Here is a 10057-nt window from a genome sequence, read left to right on the forward strand (position 1 = left end):
TGCTGCACATCCAATGTCTGGAAAGCAAAAGGTGAGGAAAGAGAAGAAAGCAAAATCGGGGGTGGGATGTCAGAGCTCTGTCAAACATAGAGATTGAAATCTGGATGGATCTGAGAGAGTGGACAGCCAAATCTAAATCAGAATTTACAGCCAGGACCATAATCTGTCCAGAGCTGAGAACTGGAATTTAAAGGTTTGTTTCAAAGATTGAAGTCAGGGACCAGTGAGTTGAGTAATTGTATCATCATATTTCTGCTTAATTCTCTCAACTGTGTGTTAATGAAATTTAGCCTAAATTGGTTGAATCTTTGAATCTTTGAATTGGTTGGTCAGCTCTCAGCAGCAGCCACACTGTAGGAAAAAAATTGCAACAAATGCACCTTTAACTCATCACTGGGACAGTATCCTCAAAAGGTAAGCCTTTGTACCGTATCTACCCTAAATGGTGCATATAAGTATCCTAAATAAACTTTAAGGCAGTGGTTCCTCTTTCACTTGACATTGGAAGGATCCCTATACTAAATAAGATAATAATTCCTCTGGTATTTCTGCTGTAATTACGATAGTTTAAAGTATTAGATTTGTTAACAGAAACTGTGTTGACACATTAAAATAATTAACCAAAATTGACTTGGGCTGGGAGGGGAATGTGAATAGATTAAGAATATGATTTCAGTTTACATTTTTTGTTTGTTTGTTTAACATTTGTATTGAGATTTTTTATAATATAATTAAACATTTTAAGTCATCCTATAGACTCCTTGGAAGTTTGCTGAGGCCCCAAACTGATCTCAGTGTAACTAATTTACAGGGCGATTTCATCCGAATCTGTACAATATAAATCTTTGTTTTTTAGAATAAAAGCAAACATGAAGGTTCACCCCAAACCCTGTTTCTGAACATGACCGCCACTGGGGTATAAACGGATCATACAAAAATGCACAAATGAGATCATCCGAATTCATACGTATTGTACCAATTCACCAAAATGTAAAATAGATACAAATTGCTATGACATTTTGTTGGAGACCCCCAATTGAGAACCACTGTCTTAAGGTAGTAATATGTACTCTTTAAGGGTAGAAATGGTACAAACTTGCCCCTTTGAGGGTACTGCCCAGTGACAATGTGTTGTACCACTGAAAGTAAATATTTGCTTTTTTTTCCCAGATTGTGCCGTTTCAGCATAGTGATAGGAAAGTTATTACAACCAACCAACACTTGTTAAAAGAACGATTTTGTGAACAAGTCAGCTGCTAAAATGACGTTAAAAGGCCACACAAAGCTTGTCAGCTTCCAAAGTACATAGCCAACTAGTCAGAACAACTATTTATCTAAAGAGAATAAACTGTGGTTATTCTGACAGTTTATGTATTTTATACATTTGGAGGCAAATGATTATGACAGTTGTAGATGATTATTGCAAAAAAATTATGCACATTATACCACAGACATTTCTAATCAACATGATACTTAACATAAATAATGTTTTCAGATTCAGACAGTCTTATTCTAGGTTAAGAAGGATTTTGAAATGGATGGCAGCCAAGCAAATTGCTTTTCAGACCAATGTCACGCTTATCTGAGGCTTCAAAACTGTCCAAATATGCCAGCAGTAACTAGAGGATATGTGGTACAAAGAAACCCTGCATTTCACCCCCCATTAAGATGCATGTAACATAGAACTCTAATAAAATTGTTCCTTTGGTTTATACACAGCACGATGTGCTAAATGTGTCTCTAGAATGAAATACAGATCCCGAAATCATCACTAAACCCTGACCCTTTCCGCAAGCCATTCTCCAAACCACAACTGTTTTGTCTCCGTTCCCCCGGCCGATACGGCAAATCAATCAGACTGATAACGAGAGCAGGGTGTGAGAGCAGGCCAAATGCAGTGATGTTTGGGGAACTCGACACCTTATGAAACCACCACTGCAGTCTTATAATGATCTCATGGAGGAAAGTGTGATGAGCCCACAGAGAAGCTGTCTGATCACTGAGCCATGCACGAGAGAGAGGAGGGGAAAGAAAGAATCAAAGACGATGGTTAATAAGACATAGGCTGATAAATAAAACAGATAATAAAACAGAACCTAAAGATCTTCAAGTCTATCATTACTGCTCCACAAATGGCAACACAAATTCAAATTCCAGAAGTGTTAATCTCACCAACTAAATTGCTAAACTAGCACTGACTAAAGGCTAAAAATATGCATGATGACAATATATAAGACGAGGAAAAACACAAACACTCTGCTAGATATTAAAAATGCACTAACAACATTTCTGTTTAAATAGAAATGCAGTTCGACTGACCGTCAATAATATCCGATTGCTGTGGCAGAACAGTAAATGAATAACGGAAAACTGAAGCACTTTGTTAGCGATTAATTAACCCAAACACATAATTTTTTTGATTTTTCAGATGACACATAAACATAACATAACATAAACATTCTGCACAAAATGATGCGAAATTGCGAATGAACTTCAACTTTTCACTGATTAAAATGAGATGCCATTTTAGTCGGTCTAAATCTGACTAGAATGAAGATATGTGGTGAAAATATTGATATTTACAAGATATTTTTGTCAAAAAAAAACAAAACAAAAAACTGGCAAAAACAAGGAAAAATTAACACTTGACCTCAGCAACTCCTTGTATGGTTATTTTTGTATTATGCATTTATATAAAATTAAGAGTGCAGTATTTCCAGCTCTGGAGATGTATAAATCCTTTCCATGAAATTCCAATGCAAATAAATGAACAAACTAACAATACATTACTAAAATGAAATGACCTAAACTGGCTGAACAGAAAGGAATACAGCATTCAAAACTCAATACAAGGGCCTAAGAAAGTTGATTTATATCCTTACCCTGAAAAGACCAGAATGGCTGGTCACCCACACGTTGAATTTTGGACAGTGATCCTCAGCATACTGGTCCACCAACCCAGGCTTTTAACTATACCCTAACCAGCAGAGTAATTAGGCCTCGGTATTATATCATACAATTATAATATTGTGCTTGTAATATCCCTTTCTGATCCAAGAGAAAGATGAAACTGGCAGGTAGGAGCATTTAGAGAAGACTTCGGGGGAAATATAACGTACTGAATTACAGGACTAACCAGTCATATAAGAACAATACAGTATAGACACCGCAAATCGCCGATGATGTATGATCGACACATACTTTCTTCAAAACATTTTGCACTTTATCCAAGATCTTTCGGCTAGGCCTTCATTTGTCTACTTGGAAATACGCACCTCCTGGTCAAATGGCTCTGAAGACACATCTACAGTGAGAAACCTGCAATCACTATGGTTACCGGACCTGCCTGTCTTTCCACATGCAAGAATTTGGATTCACCCACATCGGACTGCTGGAGAAACCATATGAAGATGCCGTCTGAACACATGAATAAGCAAACACTTCAGTAACTACAGTATTCACGCAGAAATGTAACGGGAAACGGTGAAATCACAGAGGCCTGGAGATACATTCCTGTGGTGGGTCATATTTAACAAGAACTCACTGCTGGAAAAAGTATGAGAGAAGGTGAAAGAGAGAGAAAAAGGTATTCAAAGACAAAATATTGTCATTTGAAGTGCAGCATTATAGTGCAGAGAGTCAAACATCAACATTACAATGTATTTATGACCATTATCAGCAAGTATTTACATACAGCAATTAATGTGCAATAACAGTATGCAATATTGTGTAAATGCACTCTTGTGTATTCATTGGATTTAGTGCTGAATAGCAATAACTTGCATACAAATATCAATGTGATTAAGGAATCCAAACCAAAATTAGTTAGGTGTCCTCAGATCAATGGTGATTAACTACCTCATATGGGATGATTTTGAAATGTAGTGAATGGTCAAAGCATACACCATTACATATAACTGCCATAAAAAGCACAGAAGACATCACTGCATGCTACTGGAAACTACACGACACATTTATAATTGCTCAATAATTCACATTTTCAAAACAAGTGAAAAGGAACGAATAAATGCTCAAAGTAAGTAAATTGTCTATGGGTGTATAACCCAGCGTTTCCTTCCACATGTGCCACACACTTTCTGAAACTGAGGTTGGCTCTCAGCAGGATTTTACCACCCAGTTATTAAGCAATGAACACAAGACCAGACATCTGGGACCCCCTGGATGATTCTCTAAAACAAACATAACAGACTAAATAGTCCAGATTAAACCAGGAGAATGGAAATATTCATTTGGCATCGCTGTTCAGTCATAGATTTTTTTTGGTGAACATTTATTATTTCTAAATTTGTTCTTTTGTTCCATTTCTCTGTGTGTGAAAACCAGCCATCTATAGTCACACCCTAATGACTCACTCGAAGGATTTTTAAACATTTTTTCCTTTCTCTGAGATGGACAGTCATGTCAAGACAGTAAGTTTTACTGTGTCCATGAGTCTGCAGGCAAAAAGTTCCCATCCAAAAGAAAGAAATGAACCTTTTCTTGTTAATCTATTCCTTGCTATTCCAGCTATTTTTTACCCTCTTTTATATTTATAACAGAGATGCATTGTGCCAATCTGCTTGATTTATAAACCTTTCAAAAACCCGTTTTTATGCGGGCGGTCCATGTCAATAAATGTAGTAAAACACAGATCCAAAATCTTGGTAACTCTTATTATTCTGTAGAGAGGGACAGAGGGACAGAGAAAAAGAGACAGAACTGAAAGAACTGAATTGAAGACAGATACATGTAGCGAGAGAGAGGAAAGAGAGTTAACAAGTGACTGACAGTAGGAAAAAGTGGGATCCAAAGATGGACAGATAAAGAAAGAACGGAGTTCCGCACGTTGCAGACATCAAGCGAGGGCATGTTGATGGCAATCTGTGTTCTACTGAGGTCTCATTCCAGCAGTTTGAAAGGTCGAGTTAGACTGATGAGTGTTTACTTCTCCCTAAATAAGAAACACAGGCACTGGGACAAAACAAAGTAAAACACTACGAGAAATATGCAAACTGATCTGAGGTATAATGGAGTAATTAAGCTTTTTTATCCACCTCCCGAACACAAATGATGAGCATGCCTTCAATAGAGCTCTTTAAATTAATTTCATTGCTAAAAATGTGGAAATGTGGAAAAGGTCCCCCCCTAAGGCTTATCTAGTTTTCCAGCAATTGTCCTAATATTGTATGTGCTGGACCAGTTAAATGATTAATGCTTTAAGCATGAGATATGAGTGTTCTTGAATTTTGCTTGTGTGCTTGCACGGATACATAGGCAAATATCCTGCATACATAAGCGTTAACTAATCTAACCTGCACTGTTTAAACAGTTTTTGTGTTAGAGAAGTGAGCAATACGCCCCACAGCCTCCTTGACCAGTTTCAGAGAGTTCAGACAGGGCAACTCCTCTTGTCTTGTGCACGCTCTCCCACAAGCCTGGAGTTTGCAGGATTTTCTCCACCAGCTCCTCAAATGCACACTGAACACCATCCCTCGTCTTTGCACTGGCCTCTGTATGAAAAAGAGAGAGAGACAGACAAGTGTACACACACTACACATAAAGGAGGTCTGTAACACCTGCAGAAATCTATGGCATGACCAATCACTATATATATTTATATCTATATTTGAAATCATTTAGTTCTCAAAAACATTTCTTATTTCTATCAATGTTGAAAACTGCTTACATTTTTTTAACTGTGAAACGGAAACTTTTTCTTTCAAGATTCTATGCTGAAAAGAATGTTCAAAAGAAAAGCATTTATTTAAAAAAAATAAAAATCTTTTGTAACATTACATAAGCCTTTACTATCAATTTAATGCATCCTTGCTGAATAATTTCTTTCAAAACAAATACACAAAAAAAAACAACAACAAAAAAAAGAAATGTGAGACTGGTGTGCTGCAAAAACATAAGAAACACTTGGCCTTTAATATAAAAAAATCAAGAGAAAGTAGAAGCGATTAGGAAACATTAAATCTGAAAAAATAGCATTGGCCTCAAGCACACAGACCGCAGCCATGGTGTCCATCTGCAGATTTCATTTGGTCTGAGGGCTTCATGGCTAATTCAGACAGATTGCTGCTTACACTCATGAGGCGTGTCACATGACTTACAAACCAAACCCACAGTGGAGAAGAATGCGGCACGTCACCCACAAATACATATACAGAACTGTTACGATTACACAAGCTCAAATGATAAATAAATCAGAACCACTGTAAAGTCTGACTTGAATTTACTGTCATAATAAATGAATGCTCAACTTATACAAACAATCCATCTCTCAATTAAATAACATAATCTTTGTTTTTAGCAAATGGGCCCAAGTGTTTAAAAATAGTATCCTGTGAGTATTACGGCAGTTGAATAACCTAGCTTACGTCAAAAGTCAGATTTTTCCATGTGTGAAGATGATGAATCTTGAAACGAAATATTGGAAATGAAACCAAAGTAAAAGGTCAGTGTATTCCTATTTAAAGCTAGTGTATTAGTGAATAAGGAGGGCTCAAGTAATTCTTCGGGAAATCTTAGTGACAACTAACCTATGAAAAGCATGGAATGTTTTCTAGCGAACTTCAGACCCTCTTCTCGCTCAAGCTCATGGTCTTCCTACGCAAACAGAGAAAAACAGCTCTGAATTAGGCATCGTTTTTCATTAGAGTTACAAATACAGAACCATTTTTCCATGACAACATCAGCATTATGTATTTAACAATCTAGAATAACTACTATTTTTTACAGATACATATAGAGCAGTGTAGAGATGAAGCTGAAAAAGCAAACAGAGAGCAGATCTGTCTATGTCAGGCTTTGGAAACTGGGTCCAGGCAGGTGTTTTAAAGACCAAAGGAAAATATATGACAATGAGTGCAAAGACTCTGCTGGACTTGTACAGCTTTAAACAAAACAAATAATAAAAAAAACACATTAAGTGCATTAAATGTAACTTACCTTATCAATTTTGTTTCCCACCAGCATTTTGACAAGATCATTTCTTGTACAGTATGTATCCAGCTCATTCAACCAGTTATCCAGCTTAGCAAATGTCTCTCGCCTAGTGACATCATACACTAAAAAGACACAATCCGAGTGGGACAATTTAGAAATGACATTTAGAGGCTTGGACAACTATAAATCACAACATTTTATGGTTCAGACACCATTCCAGTTTATCGTGTATAATTATCGGTGTATAACTTTGGATTATTCTAAAGTGGTACAATGTTTTCATGTTGTTGTTTTTTTTTTTTGTTAAATAGTATAATAGTGAAAAAAACTGTTTTATGCATGCTTGCTCACCCAGAATGACACCCTGAGCTCCTCTGTAGTAACTGGGTGTTAAAGTTCGAAAACGTTCCTGACCTGCTGTGTCCTGTAAACACGAAACAAAATCAAGGCAAATAGTGTTAAATAATATGTAGCAATGAATATGTTGACATATAAGACATTACAAAAGAGTAGCCTGCCTTCAGAGAAAAAAAAAAGAAAAGAAAAACACTGCCATCTTGTGTTACATTAGTAAAACACAGTCAACAAGCATTATAAGAACTTATTACATCTGTCCCATACAGTAATGTCCAAACTAAGACACGATTGCCCTGGAGACTAAATATGTCTAAATAACTAACTAACAAAAACTGAGGGAAAATAGTTAACTTCACAAAACATAAATCTGTGCAACTCTAAATCTCTAAATGTTGGGATAAAACACGTGCTCACCCAGATTGCAAGCTTTGCTCTGTTCCCATCCACAGCCAGGGTTTTCACCTTGAAATCTACACCTGAATGGAAATAAATTATGTGTTTAGTGCATATAGAATATCATATCAACTTTCATTGTTTTACATTTACATTTAATAATTTAGCAGACGCTTTTATCCAAAGCGACTCACAACGGATGACAGTAGAAGCAATCAAACCAAAAAAAGAGCAACATTATTTAAGTGCTGTGACAAGTCCCGGTTAGTCTAATTCAGTACACGAAGCAAGTTTTTTTTTAATGATAAATAAAAAGAATAAAAAGTAGATAGAATAGAAATAGAATAGAGAGTGCTTGTTTTAGAGGGTCAAGAGTAGATGGAAGAGTTTTATATATAACGCTATAAATACCTTAACAGAAAGGTTTTGTCAGGTTTACCTCACTTCTGGGTACAAAGTTGTCACCAAAAGATGGTTACAAAATATTTGTCCCCAAAAAATGGTTAAAACACACACACATATACAAACACTGGCAAATGTAAACAGTCAAGTGGAATATTCAAAAAGATTCACAATCATATATGGAAATACAGTCTAGATGTTTTATGAGGATTATGATAAAACCATACATATATAGAGAGACAGATTTAATTTTTAATGGCCCCAGATATTTGTCAGGCAACAAGCCCAGAGCGACAAGTTAGAAAGACCAGAATTTATAGCTGAATGGGGAATTGTGGGTTTATTACATAAAGATAAAAAGAAAATAGGACGACTCAACCACCTGTCTCATCACTCAGCAAAGCCACATCACTTACAAACATAAGTGATTTACATTCATAAAAGTAAAATGAAAGTATGTGTAAAGATGACAGGGGAATAAATCTCTCAGCACTCTGTGAATGAAAGATCTGGAGGCATGAAGTACTCCTGAATTTCAGCACAGCACTGACAGATTTACCAGAGGAAGCCTAAGAAGGAGATCTGGACTTGCTTGGTTTGGACTGGATTGGGGGGCTTTGAAAAGAAGACAGCGGTCACATCAACACACGTCAACCTAAATGTGTCAAAGTGATGGCCACAGCTTTGAACAACCAATGAATTTCCACAACATTTATGGTAATAATAACCAGTAAATTATTAATTGGTCTCCAGTGTAAAGACACTAGTGAGAACATGTAGTTGTTAAACAGGATTTGATGTGGATAAATATACTTTTCAATATTTAAAATTTAACGTTTAGGTCCAGAAATCAACAAAGCAAGTAAAGCTGTTTTTCAAGTCAGACCAGCACTAGTGAGGAATGTGTGATAGACGTCAATGTGAGCTGTGATTTGGTTGGGTTTCTGTTTTCACTACATTATAAAGACAAACAATTAAACGAAATTATTATTATTGTTTTACATATCAGTTATCAGAAACTCAAAACACAATGTGAATGTCTGTTTTAGCTACAAAGGATGAGAATACTGTTGTGTTTAAACCTGCTTTTATGTGTGTTGGACTTCTATGATTTTACATACTTACCAATTGTTGCACCAATTTCTGGATCAAATGTATCATCTGTAAATCTCAAAAGAAGACTAAGGAAGAGAAGAGGGGAAAGAAAGGTGAATCAGAGACTGTACTTTCCTTCTTACTAGCAAATTATGACATATGCACACATCTGCAAATATATGTGGTATGGGAATTTGAGAATACTGAACGGACAAACATTCAGAGGTTCCGATCTAAAGCGAGGAAAGGTTGTTTTAATATAACGTTAAGGAGCTCGTGCAATGTGTTGTTGTTTTTGCTCCATCAGATGACATTCGTAAACTTGAAGTATAATTACCTGGATTTGCCCACTCCACTTTCTCCGATGATCAGTATTTTCAGAGTGGTTAAAATATCCTCAGTCATATTTTCCAGAAGATGCCACTATGAGCAAAAATACTGTCGATATAAATAAAAATATATAAAATGGAAAAGCAAAACTATTATTTGAGGGCCAAACGTTTCTCTCTTCTTCGGTACAATCTTTCGATGGAGGTAAACATCTGAAAAACATAGCTCTGCCATCTAGCGGAGGTTTATAATAATCATCGTAGTAGAGTATAGTCGTTTTATTTCTTAATTTCAAGATCTTTATACTAGACGCACAAAATGGAAATCCTCCTCATGTATTTCTATACAATAATGTTTTAAATCTTTATTCAAAAACAACTTTGATTAGTCCATCTTGACTAGCGATAAGAAAAGTAACAGATGCCACGTGACAAAACAATCTTAAAGGGGTCATATGATGCTTTTTTAAAGAGCATTATTTTGTGTATTGGTTAAGTGATGTGACGTGATGCTGTCTCTCTCTCTCTCT

The 10057-nt window shown here is 36.0% G+C and overlaps 1 protein-coding gene across 1 annotated transcript; it reads right to left on the reverse strand.

The window, feature by feature from the left end:
* Window positions 1-4622: 4622 nt before the first annotated feature.
* On the reverse strand, window positions 4623-9727 carry LOC107665888 (ras-related protein Rab-18-B-like). The gene is made up of 7 exons (XM_016456950.1): window positions 9536-9727; window positions 9229-9284; window positions 7723-7784; window positions 7303-7375; window positions 6955-7073; window positions 6546-6612; window positions 4623-5510 (listed from the first exon to the last, which is right to left on the reverse strand). The coding sequence occupies exons 1-7, from the start codon at window positions 9601-9603 to the stop codon at window positions 5338-5340; spliced, it is 618 nt and encodes a 205-aa protein (XP_016312436.1). The 5' UTR covers window positions 9604-9727; the 3' UTR covers window positions 4623-5337.
* Between the last annotated feature and the right edge of the window lie 330 nt (window positions 9728-10057).

Source organism: Sinocyclocheilus anshuiensis, unplaced genomic scaffold, assembly GCF_001515605.1.
Source record: "Sinocyclocheilus anshuiensis isolate Anshui unplaced genomic scaffold, SAMN03320099.WGS_v1.1 scaffold647, whole genome shotgun sequence".
Lineage (NCBI taxonomy): Eukaryota > Metazoa > Chordata > Actinopteri > Cypriniformes > Cyprinidae > Sinocyclocheilus > Sinocyclocheilus anshuiensis.